Source organism: Dromiciops gliroides, chromosome 3 (genome assembly GCF_019393635.1).
Source record: "Dromiciops gliroides isolate mDroGli1 chromosome 3, mDroGli1.pri, whole genome shotgun sequence".
Classification (NCBI taxonomy): Eukaryota; Metazoa; Chordata; class Mammalia; order Microbiotheria; family Microbiotheriidae; genus Dromiciops; species Dromiciops gliroides.
Genome location: NC_057863.1, coordinates 58,504,884 through 58,525,493, shown reverse-complemented (window position 1 = coordinate 58,525,493; position 20,610 = coordinate 58,504,884). Strand labels below are relative to the sequence as shown.

General features: G+C 38.5%; 1 protein-coding gene across 3 annotated transcripts in view; it reads right to left on the bottom strand.

Annotated features, from left to right (window-relative positions):
* Positions 1-20,610, bottom strand: part of LOC122746799 (SPHK1 interactor, AKAP domain containing) — a 155,197-nt gene that overhangs the window by 73,252 nt on the left and 61,335 nt on the right. For all 3 annotated transcript variants that reach the window (XM_043992785.1, XM_043992783.1, XM_043992784.1), the window contains exon 3: positions 4,676-4,783. In XM_043992785.1, coding sequence (XP_043848720.1) covers positions 4,676-4,783 — 108 coding nt within the window. The remainder of the gene's footprint in view (positions 1-4,675; positions 4,784-20,610) is intronic.

Below are 20,610 nucleotides of genomic sequence, written 5' to 3'. Positions count from 1 at the left end.
CCTCCTGAATCCAGGGATGGTGCTTTATCTACTGCACCACCTAGCTGCCCCAAGATTGGTTCTTGATGAAACCAGGCTATCTTTTAGTGATTACTGCTTCCTTAAGTGCTGATCAACTACCTCTTTAATTGTCTACTCAGGTATTTCCCCAATCATTATAAAGCCTACTGTTTTATCGTTTTCACATTAATTATATCTGATATGGTTCCAAAAATTAACTCTCTCCAATTGAAAGGAGTTCTCTAGTACATTCTGTGCTTGACCCTGTATTGTTAAACATTTTTATCAGACAAATTTAGAAATTTCACAAAACCATTTATAACCTCAAGCTTAATTGCACTTGTGAAATATGTCTCTCCCCATATCCTGGTCACATGCACCATCTTAGCTGGAAAAATCTTGTATTCAAATCAGTTCTTTGTTCATTTATATCTTTTCAGAAACTCTTTGTCTAATCATATTGGCATTTCTTGAATTCAACCCTTCATTCTCTAAAAAGCCCTGACAAAACCCCAAAGACCGTATTTTTTCCTACCAAACTTATCAGCCTATCTCTCACTGCATTCAGATTCTGGGGCACAGGTATTTATTTACCTTTTATTAGAACAAGGTATAGCTTATGCATGGATGTATCCTGACACTCTGCATCAATGGTGTCAAACTAAATAGAAACAAGATGCCACTAACCTGCACGTAAGGATCCCTGTGGACCACATGTTGTCTTAGTTTTAAAATGTAATGTTGCTTATATTTATTGTGTTTTTATTTATTTTGTTAAATATTTCTTAATCCCATTTTAACTAGGTTCAGGCCATACTTGGGAGTGTTATAGGTCCTATGTGGCTCTCAGCCGTGTGTCTGAGACCTCTGCTGTACATGAATGCATGCAGATAAATCTGCAGAGGTGGAGAAAGTATATACATCAGCGAGACAATGAATACGCTGAAGCATTAAGACTAACAGTTGTCTTGAGAAGAACCCTGTGGACTCCAATTTGTTCAGATTTGTTCTCTAGTAAGACCTGAAGTTTCTAAAGCATTTTACAATCTGCAAAGGGCTTTCGCCTCCATCATCTTATTGGGCTCCTACAGTAGCTCTGAGAGATAGGGAAGATATGCTCATGTGATTCCTTTGGGAAAACTGAGGCTCAAATAGGTTCAAAGGTATGCCCATGACCAACCAGTCACTCAGCAGAAGGGTTCTGACTACAATTCAAGTCTTCTGATTCCTCCACCATTTTCTCTTTCCACTATATCCACTGCCTCTCTAGGCATTAGGATTTTTGTTTGTTCTAAAGAATTACCTGACAAAATCTAGAAATTTTAAAAAAGGCATTCCCTGCAATAAGACCACAGGGGGCAGCTAGGTGGCACAGTGGCTAGAGCACCGGCCCTGGATTCAGGAGTACCTGAGTTCAAATTAGGCCTCAGACACTTGACACTTACTAGCTGTGTGACCCTGGGCAAGTCACTTAACCCTCATTGCCCAGAAAAAAAGAAAAAAAAAGATAAGACCATAAAAGGAAGTGGTCATAGCATAGTACAGTGAAAACACTAGCACTAGCACCAGCACCAGCACTGACACCACTGGATTTAGAGGAAGAGAAGCTGAGTTCGTATCCCAGGCTCTGATTTACTTCCTACCAATACATCATATAGCAAGATTACTTGTGCATTTTTAACAAGGATTTGATAAGCTTTCATTTAAGTAATGGCAATCTGGTAATCCCAGATTAATATAAATATGTCTTCAAAGATGATTGAAATTTAAGTCAAAATGCTGAGAGTGATCTGGAAGTCCCAATATTGCTTTTTACCTTCTAAAGCAGCATATGTAAAGCATAGAGGATTCGATTGAGAGCTACGAGTATTGAGTTCTAGTCCCTGTTATGCTACTGACCAGGAGGGTAACTCTGGGAAAGTTACTTCATCTCTCTAGCCCACAGTTCCCTCTTCTATGAATTAAGTGAGCTCAAAGTACCTTTACAGATCAAGTATTCTATCATCCCATGATCACCCCATAAGATATGGGGGAACACACAAATGAGTGTGAGAGATTCTAGGGAAAAAATGCAATAGAAGAAAAGGGAGACATCTGGGAAGGTATATTTGAAATATAGATTTTTTTACAAGGCCAAAAAACATTATTTGTGGTTATAAGCTGCTAGTGTTTTTTACTTGCCTCTAGGATACTTTTGAGAAATCACACCTGGTTTCTTTCAGGTAACCTGAGATTTCTTTAAGCTCTTGGGGTCAAAGAAGAATAGATATTTCTGTCCTTAGTTATAGTTACAGTAGATAGAAAATGGTGAGGAGAAATAAATTTCCCACATACCATCACTTTTCCTTTGTAAGAATATCTCCATCTTTCTGTGAAGAACTACAAAGACCAAATGGCAAGGGTGTAGCACCTATACCTCACTTGACGATACCCCAACTAGAAGCCAGGTACTTTGAATCCCAGTTTGGGATTCTTAAAAAAAAAAATAAACTTGAATGGAAACGTTCAACTCCATTGTCACCAGAACTGCCATTCTTTCACTTTATCTCACCTGGAATAGCCAGGCATCTATGTCACCTGACTTTCAGAGATCATAATTACCCAAGGTCCCAGGGCGAGTTAATTTATTCATCTTTGGAACTTTCTACACTGGGGTTGAGATGTCCTGAATAACTCACCCAACCCTCTATATATCACTGACCTAGACCATGCACCTCCACCTTCCCAGTAATAATCTTCCAGGAAATCTGGGGCCTACCCTGGCATTTTCCTACCTACTCTGCCTCTCTGATGGGAGATAAGGGTCAGTGTAGATGTATTGGAGATAAGTTTAATAATTGGTGATCAAAGGGAGGGAGAAATGCATGATCCATCTTTCCAACTTCTTATTGGTTGATTATATCTCTCCTTGATGACAGACTTTGATTTTTGGAGACCATTAGACTCATATTCTGGAGATATCTGGGTTGAAATCACTTGATGTGTAACCATGAACAAATCAGTTTTCCTCTCTCAGTCTGAGTTTCCTGGGCACAGAAATGCCTATAAAATGTGGCAGAGTTATTATGAGGATCAAATGACTATATGTAAACTTCTTGCAGATCTTAAAACACCATGTAAATGTTGGCTACTCTTATTGTTCAGTGCAAAATACTTAAGGGAGAGGAATTTTCTTATTTGAACTCCCTTATAGTATACCAGCTACTGGAGTGACGCTTAGGGCCACAATGTATCTTACCTTCATATACCATTGACTCCACATTGCTCTTTAGACATAATTTTTTTTTTTTTTAGTGAGGCAATTGGGGTTAAGTGACTTGCCCAGGGTCACACAGCTAGTAAGTATTAAGTGTCTGAGGCCAGATTTGAACTCAGGTACTCCTTACTCCAGGGCCGGTGCTTTATCCACTGTGCCACCTAGCTGCCCCTAGATATAATTTTAAACCATATCAAAAGGGATCTGTCAGAAGACATTTAAGTTATACAACTCCTTTCCCTTTTGCATTTTCAAAATATTGTAGCACATATTTGCCTGATACCTAAGACAATATCAACTAATTTTTCATTGCCTCTTAGCCAGGCACTACTTTTCTAAACAAAGCACCAAAGCTGTAAAACAACTACTTCTAATGCTGACCATATTTCTAAGTAAATGCATGGGCTTAAGTATGTCAAATGGCTTGTGCATTCTTCGCCAATGCTGTCCTGAAATTCCCCAGTGTTGGAATGTAAAACTGATAAAGTGACTTTTTGATGGCCTCTTGTCGTCTTTATAGATTAAAAAAAAACAAACTCATTCCATTTTCATCTTTCACTGTCCTTCTCACTCTTGATAGAAACGCTGGCGAGCAACTTATAAACTGAAGTAGCACAAAGCCGATTCTCTCAATTCAAGCAAGAAAATTTAATTTCTTTGTGCTCTGGAAAGAACCCCCAGCCCTTCCTTATAATGTGCAATGATGATCCCACCAGACCTGGGAATTGACAGCTCAATTAAAATAGCCATATGGAAAACAGAGCCTATTTCATTTAAATCATGTCTCTTTTCCGTATCCGAAAACTTTAAGGTATATCATTTATGCAAATAATTTCTTTTGTTAAGTGAAAATGGCTTTGTACACAAAACTTGTAAGATATGATAGATTTAACTTAAGCATAGTTCTTTTTTAGGCTTAGTAACAATTCTGTCAAATTATTTGTTATAGCTATAATCTGAAACACAGAGGGATTTATAGTGACTCCAGGTCCATCCATACTCACTTGTCACAAGAATAATATCCATCCACACAGTGACTTTTCTACATCTTCAAACAACACGCACCATAGCCTTTTAAATGGTCAGCTATTCTTGATTGTTACCATGCAGGCTCTATATCTCCATGTTTTCCTCTGGGGACTTGAAAAAAATTCTCCTCTTTTAAACGAACAGAATTCATATGTTGAAATAAACACAATTATATCTGAAAAACTCTAACCAGAAATAGTGTATCAATAAAGGTTCCAGATCCTCCTTAGCCCTGTTAAAATGTCAAAAATAGAATCTGCCAAAGACATATATATATATATATATATATATAGTTAGCAAATTCAAAACAATCTTTCCTGAAAGGTAGGTCTGGTTATTCATTTTCTTTTGTTTACAGGGACATTTAACCCAAATGTTTTTTGTACTCACGGATGCACAGTTTTCGGACTTGTCTTCCACGAACCCGATTTGGCATGGGGTCCTCTGGTTGTGTAGCCAGTAGTCTGTGGATTCCAGTAGACTATTACTGCAAAGGACCTGTTAGAACAGAGAAGCCTTTCTTTAATGCTCATCTGCCAAGCATTTCCTTTTTTAACAAGCATCAAGGACCGACAACAGTACCTTTCTTCTCAAGGACCTATAAGTGTTTTCCTTCTTCTAGAGCATCAGCAGGTTTCCTGGATATTAGCAGAAATCTGCAGCAGCATATCGTTACCAGGATGAGCACAATAATCAGCCATACTCTGTTTCATTGCGGGGGGGGGGGGGGTGCATGTTAATGGGGATGTTTTTTCTCATAGACTCCAATACTTCTACTGATGATCTACCATGGAGGGGGTGTGCCACGTGGAGGATGGCTTGACAGGCAACTCGGAATGACCTTCATTTCCTATTTGTCTTTGTTTAACATCATTGCTGAAAATTATATTACGGTAAAAACCGATCAACAGTCACTCAACAAGTATTTATTAAATTTCTTCTTTGTGTCAGGCACCGAACGAAGTGTTGGAGAGAGTTCCAAAGACCAAAAATCACCCTTAAAGAGGTTACCTTCTGGCATGAAACACAAAACATGCAAATATAAATGCATACAAAATAAATACATAAATAAAATATTATTTTAGGGAAAGTCACTAGCAACTAGCTGGAGTTCTTAAACTGGGATCAATGAACTTTTAAAAAATATTTTGATAGCTGTATTTCAATTTAATTGATTTCTTTTGTAATACCATGTATTTTGTTTGATGAATTTAGAATCGTTATTCTGAGAAGGGTTTGCCAGGCTGACTGACAAAGGGGCCCATGATTCAAAGAAGACTAAGAGTCTCTGTGGAAGTGGGGATCAGAAAAGGCCTCCTGGAGAAGGTGACCCAAGCAGAGCTTTGAAGATGAGGTTTTCTGAGAGGGGAAGGTGAGGAGAGAGAGCATGTGTCATGAGGGGTACATGGAGAAGAATGGAGTGGGGGGTGGGACTGTGTGAGAGTGACAGCAAGAAGGCCAGAGTGAATAAAGGTAGAATAATATTGAATAAGACTGGAAAAGCAACTAGAAATCAGGCTAGGAAGGGCTTTAAGTGCCAAACAGAGGCGTTTGTATTTGACCCTCCTGGTGATAAGTGGAGCAGTGGAGTTTATTGTGTACAAATGCTCAGGGGAAATAGTTTTTTGGGTATAGCTTTGCTAAAGTACCCTAGATACTATATCAAGTAAAGGCCAAATTTGTCAAGAAATGAACAAGAACAGAAAAATAATAAGTACTTCTTTCCCATGTAAAAACCATGTGCAAATTTTTCATGGGTGTGCCCCTTTTAGCCATTTCCTTTCCAATACATCTATATAGGTCATGCAGTGGATAGAGAGTTAGGCCTGGAGCTAGGAAGATATCTTCCCGAGTTCAAATCTGGCCACAGATACTTCCTGGCTATGTGATACTGGACAAGTCACTTAGCCTTGTTTGCCTCATTTCCTGGAATGTCAAATGAGCTGGAGAAAGAAATGGCAAAGCACTCTATTATCTTTGCCAAGAAAATCCCAAATGAAAGAAAAAGAAAAAAAGAAAAGCCCAAATGGGGGCAGAAAGAGTTGGCCATGACTGAACAAAGCAATTAGTAAACATAAGGTAACACAATTTTCAAATTATGTGTTATAGAAACCTTAGTCACTGAATGTTATAGCTGAAAGGGACCTTGCACATCATTTAGTCCAATGCTCTCCTTTTCTATAGATGAAGAAACTGAGGCAAACAGAAAATTTTATGCCTGGGCTAACAAATATGCTTTGATTATGCTGTCTCATAATATCCTTTTAGGCAACATGAAGATGCTTCTGCTGACTTGCCTAGTAGATTATTAGCCAAATATTATACAAGATTTGTATTGCTGCTAAAATGGCTTGATATTTTACTTCCATTTAAAAGCATGGGCAATTCAGTCGGTTTCATTAATGTACCTGAAAAAATGACTATGCAGCCAGAGAGATTTCTCTTCTTTTTTTATTTTTTTATTTTTAAAGCCAAAACAAATTCATGTTTGCTTTAGTTCTATCAGTTACATGTACTGTGCACTTTTGGTCTGGCTGAACACTGCTCTTGCCTAAATTTGAATACAGGCTGATTTAGGTGAGTAATATTCTTATTTTTAAATACTCTCCCACAGAGTACGTGTTTATCATTACCAGATATGACAAATCTTCCTTATTTTTCATTGGATATCACAAACACTTTTCTTTTCTACAAAAGCAAAGGGAACAAGGTACCAAAATCATTTATTTTTCTTTGCTCTAGGCCTATAATAGGAGCACAGTGGATAGAGGGCTAGACTAGGAGTCAGGAGGACCTGGGATCAAATGCCCACCTCTGATACTTAGCTGGGTGGCCCTGGGAACTTGTTTCTTCATTTGCAAAATGGAGATAGCCATTCTCATAGTACCTAACTCCCAGGCTGGGATAAGCATGCAGTGTGCTTCGCAAACTTTAAAGCATTATATGAATGTCAATTATGATTAGTAGTAATTGTACAGGGATCTCCTGGTGTAGAGATTTCTTCCACAGGTAAAGATTGGCAATTCATCTTTAATTTATAGCCTTTTCCAACCTGGGGTTATCATGGGGCACCCAAAACTCCAGAGTGCGGAGGGAACCAGATTAAAATGCAATTGGAAAATGTTTAACAAAATAAATAAAAATGGGATACATAGGTAATGTTTATATGTGGTTTTTTAAGTCAAAATGTGGCCCATAGGGATCCATTCCTATTTGAGTTTTATACCACTGTTCTTAGAGGGTTGTCTGGAGAATAACTTTCTGTCCACTGTCCATGCATGTATGTATGTATGTAAGTAAGCATGTATGTAAGCAAGTATGCACGTATGCAAGCATGTGTGTATGCATGTATGTAAGCACGTATGTAAGTATGTGTGTATGCAAGTATGCATGCATGTATGTATGTGTGTATGTATGTAAGTATGTATAGTCTCTTTTAAAGTTATTACAACAGAATAAGAGGTTCCCAGGGAAAGTTATCATTTGCTCAAAGACACAAAGATAATGAACTTCCCCGGGGGGGGGGGGGGGATTTGAACTCACGTTCTCTGACTTCAGAATCAGCATTCTTTACACTGTACCACCCTGTCCATTAATTGATTAAAGCAAAAATGATCATTTCTTCATAGAAGGGTTTTTATTTCCTGTCAACATGATAGCTATCTGTGCAAAATGGAAAATCCCTGTTTTTAGCATCGGTTCTTTGAATGAAACTACTACAGTGAAGCTTTTCAATGAACAATCACACCAGACATTGTACAAAATGTCTTTACTATTGGGCAGTCATTTTCAGTCATGTCCAACTCTTCATGACCCCATTTGAGATTGTCTTGGCAAAGATACTGGAGTAGTTTGTCATTTTCTTCTCCTGCTCATTTTATAGATGAGGAAACTAGGGTAAACAGTTAAGTGACTTGTCCAGGGACACCCAGCTAATAAGTGTCTCAGGCCAGATTTGAACTCAGGAAGATGTGTCTTCCTGACTCCAGGCTTAGCATCCTTATCCACTGTACCACCTAGCTGCCCTTTTACAAAATTCTTGAATACATAAAGCTATGAAAAAAATCTCCTTGGTAATTTTGTTACATATTTCATAAACAGAATTATGGAGAGGTACTGGGGTATGGTTTAAAAAAAGGGGGACTAGGGCAGCTAGGTGGTGCAGTGGATAAAGCACTGGCCCTGGATTCAGGAGGACCTGAGTTCAAATCCAGTCTCAGACATTTGACACTTAGCTGTGTGACCCTGGGCAAGTCACTTAACCCTCATTGCCCCACAAAATAAACCAACAAAAAAACAAAACAAAAAAAGGGGCTAGACTGGGAGTTGGAAGGATACCTCTCTTCATTACTTTGGAACTTTCTGACAGTATGGTCCTGGAAAGTCACTTAAGCCCACCAAGCCTGTTTCTTCATTTGAAAGATGGGAATAGGAATAATTTTACTACCTATCTTTTTTTTTTTTTTTTTTTTTTTTTTGGTGAGGCAATTGGGGTTAAGTGACTTGCCGAGGGTCACACAGCTAGTAAGTATAAAGTGTCTGAGGTCGGATTTGAACTCAGGTCCTCCTGACTCCAGGGCCAGTGCTCTATCCACTGCGCCACCTAGCTGCCCCCATTACCTATCTTTAAGTGCAATTTTTCCTCTTTTTTGCGCCACCTAGCTGCCCTTACTGCTATTGTTTTTTAAAATTATTTTACATTATTTTCAATCATCAAGAATTTGGTTTTTTCTCCCTTACACTTTCCTCCACCCACCCACTGAAAAAGAAAAGAATGAAAAAAGGTGCAGAGCCTATATACCATATAAGCACAGTCAAGCAAAACAAATTCCCATTTTGGCCAGGTCCAAAAATGCATTTCTCATTATGTATATTAGTCCATCACCATTCCTTCATGAGGTAGGTAGGGTTCTTCTTCATTGGTCCTCTGGAATCCTAATTGATCATTTATTGATCAGACTTTTAAAAAAATTTAATAAACATTTTTATTTAAAGTTTTGAGTTCCAAATTCTATCTTTCCTTCCCTTCTTCATCTTCCCCCTCCCTGAGGTCATAAGCATTCAGAGAGAGGTTATACATGTACAATTATTCAAAACATTACTATATTAGTAATTTTATATAAGAAAAATCTAGAAAAGAAAAAAAATAAAGAAGTAACGTGAAAAATAGCATTCTTCAGTCAGTGTTTAATCAATATCAGTTCTTAGGAGGTGGAGAGTATATTTCATCCTTAGTCCTTTGGCATTGTCTTGGATCCATGTATTGCTGAGAATAGTTAAGTCATGCATAGTTCTTCATCAAACAATACTGTTGTCACTGCATAATGTTCTCCTGGTTCCGCGCACTTCACTATACATCAGATCCCACAAGTCTTTCCAGGCCTTTCTGAAATCATCCTGCTTGTCTTTTCTTATAGCACAATAATATTCCATTGTTTAGCCACTCCCCAATTGATGGACATTCCTTTGTTTTTCCAATTCTTAGCTACCACAAAACAGCTGCTATAAATATTTTTGTGCAAATAGATCTTTTTTTCTCTTTTTTTGGGATGGCTTTGGGATATAAACCTAGCAGTGGTATTGATGGATAAAAGAGTATACACAGTTTTATAGCCCTTTGGCTATATAGTTGAATCAGTTTACAACTCCACCAATAGTGGATTAGTGTTCCAGTTTCCCCACATCCCCATCAATATCCAGTATTTTACTTTTTTGTTGTATTTGCCATTCTGATAGGTGTGTTGATCAGACTTCTTAAGTCTTTCACAATTCTATTAATTCATATATCATAGTTATTCAGCCATTCCTCAATCAATAGGCACCACAGTTTGTAGTTCTTTGTCACTACAAAAAGAACTGTTATAAATATTTCACACATATAGGAACTTTTCATCTTTTTTAGGTCTCTTTGAAGTATAGACCTAGTAGTAATAGCATGGGGCCGAACGGCATAATTCCAAATTGCTTTTTACAATCACTGGACCAATTCCAACAGTGAATCAATGCTTCTCTTTTCCTGTAGGCATTCATCATTTACCACTTCCTTTGTTTTGTCAGTTTTGTCAAGTGGAACCTCAAAGTTGTTTTAATTTTCATTTCTATAATTATTAGTGATTTGAAGCATTTTTTAAAGTGACAATAGATAGCTTGGATTTCTTTCTTTGAGAATTGCCTGTTCTATAGCTTAGACTATCAATTAAGGAATGGCATTTATTCATATAGACTTGAATCTGCTCCTTATATATCTTGCAAATGAGACACTTATCAAAGAAACTTGCTGCAAAGGTGTCCCCACCTGACCCCACTTAACTATCTCATAATATTAGCTGTTCTCTTTGATTATATTCATCAAAGAAACCCTCAGTACTTCATTTGAAGCTTAATTTGGTATGTGGTATTCTGGATACATATGGATATATGTATCCATATATATGTAATAATAATAATAGTCATAATAATAAAGTACCACTTTTAAAAAGAGCTAAAATTATGCAGGTACCATATTGTTTTTTCAATAAATTGTGCTAAAAAACCATCAATAACTGTTGACCTACGTGCCCACTTCCCCAAATCCACAAAATATTTATTAGAATAACCCATATAGGTATTGAGGGTATCCTTGATGGATGTAATAAAAGAGAAAAGGTTGATTTTTTTTTTTTTTAGTGAGGCAATTGCGATTAAGTGACTTGCCCAGTGTCACACAGCTAGTAAGTGTTAAGTGTCTGAGGCCGGATTTGAACTCAGGTACTCCTGACTCCAGGGCCGGTGCTCTATCCACTGTGCCACCTAGCTGCCCCAAAGGTTGATTTTTATAAAATATTTTCTGTAGAATACCACATCTTTACAGTCACACACTTTACATGAAGGTTCATAGAATGCATCGTTCTAGTACACTTAGTATTTGGTAAGTATAAAAACAAGCTTTTGGTTTAGCAGAACGAAATTCCTACAAGATCTCCCTCATTAGTATGTCAAAATAATACCAACTTAGGGCAGCTAGGTGGCACAGTGGATAAAAGCACTGGCCCTGGATTTGGGAGGACCTGAGTTCAAATCTGGCCTCAGACACTTGACACATACTATCTGTGTGACCCTGGGCAAGTCACTTAACCCTTATTTCCCTGTGTAAGACAACAACAACAAAAAAAGCCCCCAAATTCCTGGAAGTAGGTATAAACAGGTAAGTAATTTTGTGCAGTAAATTTCTGATTGTCCATGTCAATTAAGGCATAAAATGGCTTCACGATGGTATTTGTTACTTTCATAGAAAGTGTCCATACAGAGTTCAAATGGAAAAGGGATTCCCCATTGATTTTGAGATTTGATTACTTAAGATACTCCTGTTTGTGGATAGCATTGTGCTGTGGATACTTATAAGATCTACTGTATTTTGTTGTTTGGTTATTTCAAGTTATTTCTGACTCTTTGTGATGCCATTCAAGGTTTTCTTGACAAAGATACTGGAGCAGCTTACCCTTTCCTTCTCCAGATCATTTTACAGGTGGGGGAAACTGAGGCAAACACGGTTAAATGACTTGCCTGGGTCGTGTGCCTGGTAAGTGTCTGTGGCTGGATTTGAACTTAGAAAGATGAGTTTTCCTGATTCCAAGTCTAGCACTCTACTCATTCATATAGGGAAAAGCCAAATGCTGAAGAATGCCTATCATGTGACTGAATGAATGTTGTGTGGTAAGCACATGCATTTTTTTTTTTTAGTGAGGCAATTGGGGTTAAGTGACTTGCCCAGGGTCACACAGCTAGTAAGTGTTAAGTGTCTGAGGCTGGTGCTCTATCCACTGCGCCACCTAGCTGCCCCAAGCACATGCATCTTAAACAGATGATTCCTGTGGAGAATGACCTGGACTCCGAAATGCCCAGGCAGAAGACAGTGGTTTGGACCGACTTTGGGAAACTGTCTGGTGCTTTTTAATTAGACCAGGCTCCTCCTGGAAATAAAAGTCTGCCTTTTAATCTCCGTAGTATTCTGGTGATGATGCCTGGCTGAGAGTTGTGGACTGCTAAACCCCTAGACATAATAGGGGCTTTGGTGATTAGAACACTAGATTTCAAATAGGGAGAACCTGATTTTGAATCCCATCCTAGACACTCTGTTTGGCTCTGGGCAAGTCACTTAACTTCTCTTGGCTTCTCACAGTTTACTCAACTGTAAAATGGGTAAGGATTGGATCTGTGAGCTGTGAGGTAAATCTGTGAGCTGATGAACGTCAGACTTGTACTTGCCTAAGGCAACATTCTCCTAAATTTTGTAGTGCAACACAAATACAGATGTACCTTTCTTTGGATCATAGGTTTGCCTCTTCCAAGTTGCATACATTTTTTATAAATAAGACTGGGGTTTTTTTTGCCCCATTACTTTTCTGTATGATTTTAGATAGGTTCAATGTCTACTTCCATTGATTTTAAATTTATTATTATATATTCTATTAACTTTATTATTCTTATACTTTCTTGACTTATTTTCTTGTTTTTTATTTCTTAAAAATTGAGTTTTTAATAGGCTGTGGCTCCCAGTACTTTGGCAATATCTCTACTTAGACTAAAGATTTCTAAGCAAATCCTAGAAGGGCAGTGGGGGTGTCCTCATTGAGAGACAGCCTCTGGACAGTTCTTTTGTAAAGACAATAACCATTTTGTAATCTAAAAGAGCAGCCTCCTAGTTTACCTTCTTCATAGTGCTGTGTGTGGGTATTGGTTTTCTGACAGACAGGTGGGCAGTACAGAGGATAGAAAACCAGGCCTGGAGTCAGAAGGACTTTTCTTCCTGAGTTCAAATTTGACCTCATATACTTATTAGCTGGATGAGCCTAACCCTGTGTGCCTCAGTTTCCTCATATGTAAAATGAGCTGGAGAAGGAAATGGCAAACTTACCCAGTAAGAGAACCCCAAACTGGGTCATAAAAGTTAGAAACGACTTTTGACATTGATTTTCTTAAAGTGGGGCACACCAGCACGTCCCCTACAGAAAGCATTCAGACAAAACCAGCATAGTTGTTACATCTCCTCATCTCTTTTTCTTCATTATATTTTTGACATCCAGAAAACTATGATTCACTAAAGTTGCCTTATGCAGATAAGTAATTATGTGCAGTGAGGTCATCAAAACACTGCAAATATGGGGGCGGCTAGGTGGCGCAGTGGATAAAGCACCGGCCCTGAATTCAGGAGTTCCTGAGTTCAAATCCGGCCTCAGACACTTGACACTTACTGGCTGTGTGACCCTGGGCAAGTCACTTAACCCCCATTGCCCCACAACCCCCCCCCCAAAAAAATCAAAACCCAAAACAAACAAACAAACAAAAAAACACTGCAGATATGAGCAATGAGGTTGGAATTTCACATAGTTTCTAACAGTTAGGTCTCCCCTTGTTCCCTTTTCTGAAATCTCCCTCCAAATGAGGCTTCTTGAATGCATTTATATTTTAATAAAAGCATGTCTGATAAGTGTCTTTGAAATCAAAATGGACCAAACAATGGTGGTAGTATCTTATTAATATCAGTAGGAATAGCAATTATCCCTCTTGGAAGCAGATTGATAATTTATGATTTAACTTTGGCCTTAAGAGGTTGATAGAGAGGCTGTCAGTCACAACTTCACTTGCCCTTCTCTAAAAAAATGGAGAGAGACCTGAGAGAATAGTCAAAGAAGAGGAGGAAGTGTCAGTAGATGTTAGCTTGATGGCTCCAACAGCGAGATTCCCACACCTGCATAAAGGGGCTGTCTAAAGAGTAGGTAGATTCAAAAGAAGTGTTTGTTTTCTGTCAAGATTTCTTTCCATGTTTCCTGCACTTGACTTCCCTGGTGAAATGAACAAAATCGGGTTTGTGTGGTGGGGGTGCTTATTTGAATGCACACATTTGACTCTTCCTTCCAAGAATACTGGCTCAAGAGGCAGCTAGGTGGTGCAGTGGATAAAGCACTGGCCCTGGATTCAGGAGGACCTGAGTTCAAATCTGGCCTCAGGCACTTGATACTAACTATGTGACCCTGGGCAAGTCACTTAACTCTTATTGCCCCACAAAATGACCCCCCCCCCAAAAAAAAGAATACTGGCTCAAAATAAAGCAAGGGATTGCTTGTGTTAGTCCAGTAACAAAAGTGGTCTATAGGCATCTTCGCTCAAGTGAATTTTGCTCTTGACTTCTTGGAAGTTCTGAAGTGCCAGAAGAGATGCTTGTAAGAACTGAATTCTTTATATTTAGGAGATCCAACTATTTTATTTCAAGTGTAATACTAAACAAGAGAAGGAAATAATGCACGGCAAAGATGACCCTTCTAGATTTCAGCAATCAGAATACTTCTTTCAGGCAGGTAAACTGTTTTTGTACTTACAGATTTTAGTAAAAGGATGGGGTTACATAGAATGACCCTTTTACAAGTCTGCCTAAAGTTAAGAACTGACTGAAACAGCAACTTTTTGGTGACAAATTTAAGCATGGGAGGCTACATCATGGACAAGATAGAGTAATTGACTTTGTACTTTAACATGTAACAGAAATAACATAGGCATTTACTAATTTACAACAGGCATTTAATAAATGCTTGTTTAATTTAATTGGTCTGGAGTTGAGTCATTAGTTTTGGTTCCAACACTGTCATTAATAGAGGCATTCTGGCATAAATGGCTTCATCTCTTTACTTTTCAGCTTCTTCATCTTCAAAATAAGCATGGAAGGAAACATTTAAGCACCTACTATGTGCCAAGTACTATGCTAAGCACTTTACAAATGTTATCTAATTTGATCCTTACAACAGTCATGAAGGTTGGTATTTTATCATTTTATAGTTGAGGAAACTGAGGCAAACAGAGGTTAAGTGACTTCTCCAGGGTCACACAACTAGTGATTGTCTGAGACCACATCTGAGCTCACGTCTTCCTGATTCTGGACCCTGCTCTCTTTCCACTGCACCACCAGCTGCCCCATGACAGTTGGATCTATGACCCCCAAAATTCCTTCCAGCTCTGTTATTCCAAGATTTCTCCATCAGGTCCTTGCAACCATCTCTTCCCACTGAAATTATGCTCAGGGTGGAGAAAAACAGCAAAAGAAAAGAAAAAGCTGCATTCTTACCAGATTCTATTCAATTTAAATTCTGAACATGTCCCTCTGTGAATGAAATGATATTTCAGACTGGCAGCCAATTATAATACAAAACTATTTTCCTCATTATGTGGTGTGAGAGGCTGTATGGAAGAGTAGATAGGAGCCTCTGTTAGAAGCAGGAAGATCTGGCTCAGGTTTTGGCTTTGACTCATCTAGTCAGTTAACCTTCCTGTGCCTTAGGCACAGATGGAGGGGAGGAGTGTTTAAGCCAGATAGTTCACTAAGGAAGCAAGCATTTATGAAGAACCTACCATGTTCCAGGCACTTTGCAAATATTATCTCCTTTGATCCTTATCACTCAATGAGGTAGGTGCTATAATTATCCCCATTGTATAATTGAAGAAACTGAAGCAAACAGAGGTTAAGTGAATTGCCCAGGGTCACACAGCTAGTAAGTGTCTTAAGCTGATTTGAACTCAGGTCTTCCTGACTTCAGGTACAGCACTGTATCCATTTTACCACTTAGCATACTAAGGTACTTGATGCTTCAGTAGGAACTGCCTCTGCTTCAACCCTACATATATTATCTACCTACCTCTCCATATTATGTTCCTTTCTATATATAAACACACACATATTTCCATCTGCCCAAACAAATGGATTAAAATGTAGGCTTCAAAATAAAGGTACCGTTGATCATGGTGCCAATTAATTGTAATGTAGGGAGAGCTCTTTGTTGATCTTGGACAAACCATTATGATGAGTAGTTCTTGCAATAAGAATAAGTGCCTGAAAACATAATGATTGTGAAATGTTATGAATTTAATCTCCCTTCTAAGACCAGTCATTTACTGAAAGAAAAAAAAAATCTCTCTCCATGCTTTGGATGGTTCACTTATTTGCAGTCTATTTTTAGTAGTGAATTTCACTTATCCTAGGTAAGATAATAACAGATACTGAGTGTTCACCTATAGGAAGTTTGAATTAATAAGACATCTTTTCTTTAATGTATGCCATGTGTATTATAATGGCCAAAGGATGACCCTGTAAACAGAAGGCTTTTGTAAATAGAGAATTCTATTATAGAAAGACTTTTGCTAGGATTAACACAGGATTTCAATGCTGGTTCTGCTAGTATCAATAGGAATACATGTTTAGTCCTCAGTGTCTTTACTAGACCAGACTATGCTTTCAAATCCCTTCATTTACATTCAATTCCACTGATGAATTTATCTACTATATTTATCAATTACTTACCATGTGCGAAGCACTATACTAGGCACGGGGTATTCTCTGACCTCATGAAGTTTATAATCTATTTTCTGTGGGATATATGGTAAAATGTGGTAAAGGAAAAAGATGATTCTGGATAAAATGTATGACAAAATTTCAGGAGGGAGAAATCACTTTAGTTTGGTAGAATTATGGAAAGTTTCATGGAGAAGCATCTCCTGAGCTAGTTCTTGAAGGATGAGATGGGAAAGAAGTGTGGTCCAGGTATGGGAACTGGTTTATGCACGATAAGATTGACAACATTGAAGTGTCCAATTGGACCAGAAGGTAAAGGAGCATGAAATAAAGATGCGAAAGCTGTGTGGGAGTTAGGTTAAGAAGGATATCAGGCATCAGGTTAGGGAGTTTCTGTTTGTTTTCTAAAGAACATATTAAACTGGTAATCCTTTCTTTATTTCTTTACCTAGACTCCTTTTGATTAAGAAAACTGGGAAAAATCCAGTAACTACCACAAGCTAACGACAGGCAGAGGTATCTTTCTTTCATATTTATAGTCGAGCTATTTGGGCATTCTTGTCATTTGTTACATTTGGTGGAATAAATCATGGAACATTTAAGTCCATGAGTTGTTTCCCCTCTACCCATTTCTTTGTAAACTCTTCAGCATTTTCGTGGAACAGTTTATAGTCCTTATGGTATTTCTCCAGGTGGGTCAGCTAAGCAGAGGTACCCAGTTTGGTAGCCCACCAGTATTTTTAGAGAGCAGATGACTCTGGTTGAGAGACTGGGTGAAAGTTTTCATTGATAACTTCCAGTTTCCATCACTAATTACTGCTAGAAATACTTGCCCTTTTTCCTTAATATTTTGCTTTCAGTGTGATGTTAGGTAATTTGAGTGGATGTTCTGCCGGGAAGTTGATTTTGATTCTGAAGGCTCTGATATCAAAATGAGGGTTGTCAGAAATGGTAAACTCTTTCCAAGTCAATACATTAGCTTCATCATTCTGGATGTTACAGAAATTCTCATCCTACATTGGTGGATTTCTTCCAGCTCCTTCCTCAGCCTCCCATGGGCTACCATCTTGGGTCTGGTGCTGCTTCTGCCCACAGGAATTTATTTCATCCTGTGGGCAATATGGAGCCACTGAGAATTTTTGAGCAGGGGAGTGACACACATATAGATCTGTGCCTTAGGAAGATTGTTTTGGCAGAAGAACTCCCACCAACAGTGTTCTCTCCTTCCTAAAAATAGTCCTTGGGCACTTTGCCTTATCTCCTCTTTGCCCCTATAAGCCTCTACCTTGTATCATACCCATTAATTCAACAGTATTTACCTAGTACCTACTATGTATGACATCTAAGGCTCTTTGCTGGGCCCTGTGGATACAAAGGCAAAATGAAAACCAGCCCATACTATGAAGTTTCTTATATTCTACTGAAGGATGATTTCACACACATATATTTGTAAGTAGACACAAAATTATATGCAAAGTTACACCAAGTGATTTCAACAGGGAAAGCACTGACAGCTGGAGGAGTGAGGAAAAGCCCTCTGGAAAGTGGTACTCAGTGTTTAGTACAATGCCTAGCATATAGTAAGTTCATAAATGTTTATTGACTGATGAGCTGTGCTTTGAAGGGAGATAGGGATTTTCTAAGCAGATTAGGAATGCATTCCAGGGATAGGAGTCCCCTTGGGCAAAGGCACAGGGGCTGGAGAGGAGGGAAATAAGCATTTATTAACTGCCTACTATGTGTAAGGCACTGTACTGAATACTTTATAAAAACTATCTTATTTGATCCTCACAACAACCATGGGAGGTCGGTGCTATTATCATCTTCATTTTATGCTTAAGGAAACCTAGGCAGACAGAAACTAAGTGACTTGCCCAAGGCCACACAGCTAGTTAGTGTATGAGGCTGTATTTGAATTTAGATATTTTTGCCTCCAGGCCTAATCCTCTAACCATTGTACCAACTAGCTACCTAGTGAGTACCACTAATAACTAGTGGGACAGGTTGAAATATAAAATGCATGGCGGGGAGTGATATAAAGTAAGAATATAAAAGGGTAGGAGTATGCCCAAGCCAATCAGAATCTTGGCAAGAAAGATTATATAAAAGGGAAGTGTGCCCAGGGTAGGCAGATTTCTAGCTACAGCAGCAGGCCATGCCTCAGCAAACCAGCAAGAAACCCTGAGCGCCAGTCTAAGTGGATCCTTTACAGCAGTGGCAAGCCCCTAGACTCTCTCCCATGCGGCCCTGGTGCAGAACCAATCCTATCTTTCCCTTACCCATGCAGGCCTCAGCACAACAGCAAATGAGGCAGAACCCTGCAGCACCACAAGGAACCAACCACTTCCTTCCCCACCCCCACACCACTCAAGCCCTGGCACAGCATGAGTGTCCCCCATGGGCCTCAAGACAGCACCATACAAACAGCCAGGACCTGTAGCCCCTGTCACAAGAAGCTTGCTACTACTGTCCCTTCTACCCCAGGAACAGAGTTCAACTTTAAAAATAACAAAGTAGACTGGAAAAGATAAGAAAAAAGCAAACAAAAAGAGAATCTGACCGTAGAAAGTTATTATGCAGACATGGAAGATCACCTCAGAAGAGGACAACAATGTTAAGATGCTTACATGTAAACAGACTCTCCAGGAAACATGTGAATTGGTCTCAAGCCCAGAAAGAGCTCCTGGAGGGCCTCAAAAAACAGCTTAAAACTCAAGTAAGAAAGGTAGAAAAATTGGGAAAATAAATGAGAGTGATGAAAGAGAATCATAAAAAAAAGGCCAACAGCTTGGAAAAAGAAAACAACTTAAAAAGTAGAATTAGCCAATTGGAAAAGGAGGTACAGCAGTTAACATGAAAATAATTCCTTAAAAATTAGAATTGGGCAAGTGGAAACTAATGACTCTATGAGACATTAAGAATCATTCAAACAAAATCAAAATAGAAAATAGAAAAAATAGAAGAAAATGTGAAATAGCTCATTGGCAAAACAACTGACCTGGAAAACAGATCCAGGAGAGACAATATAAGAATTATTGAGTTACCTGAAAACCATGTTCACAAAAAGGACCTGGACATCATACTTGAAGAAATTATCAAGGAAAATTGCCCAGATATCCTAGCATCAGAGGGTAAAATAGATGTAGAAATAATCTACCAATCACCTCTGGAAAGAGATCCCAAAATATAAACTCCCAAGCCAAATTCCAGAACTCTCAGGCCAGCAAGGAATCGGAAAGAAACAATTCAAATACTAGAGCACCACCATCAGGATTATATAGGATTCAGCAGCTAGAATATTAAAGGATCAAAGGGTATGAAATGTGATATTCTGGAAGGCAAAAGAGCTGGGACTGCAACCAAGAATTACTTAGCCAGAGAAACTGAGTATAATCCTTCAGAAAAAAAAGAAAAGGTCATTCAATGAAAAAGAAGGCTTTCTAGTTTTCTGATGAAAAGACTATAGCTGAACAAAATATTCTATTTCCAATTTCAACACTTAGGAGAAGCATGAAAAGGTAAAAAAGAAAGAGGAAAAATAAGGGAGTCAATAGGCTCAACTGTTTGCATCCCTACATGGGAAGATGATACTTATAAGTCCAAAAAACTTTATTATTATTTGGACTGTGAAAAGGAATTTACATAGATAGAGGCTGTGGGTATAAGGCAACTTCATGGAGATGATATACAAAAACTTAAGGGGTAAAAAAGAGAATTACACTGTGAACAAAAGGAAGGGAGAGGTAGAATGGGGTAAATTATTTCGCATAAAGAGGTGCAAAAGACCTATTACAATGGAGGGGAAGACAGGAGGGGGTGGTGGTGGGCATTGCTTTAATCTTACTCTCATTAGAATTCACTAAAACGGGGAATAACATATGCATTCAGTTGGATATATGAATCTATTTTACCCTACAGAGAAGTAGGAGGGGAGGGACTGGAGTAAAGGCGGGGGGGAACCCAAAAGAGAAGGCACATTGGGGAAGGTGGTGGTGAGAGACAAAACACT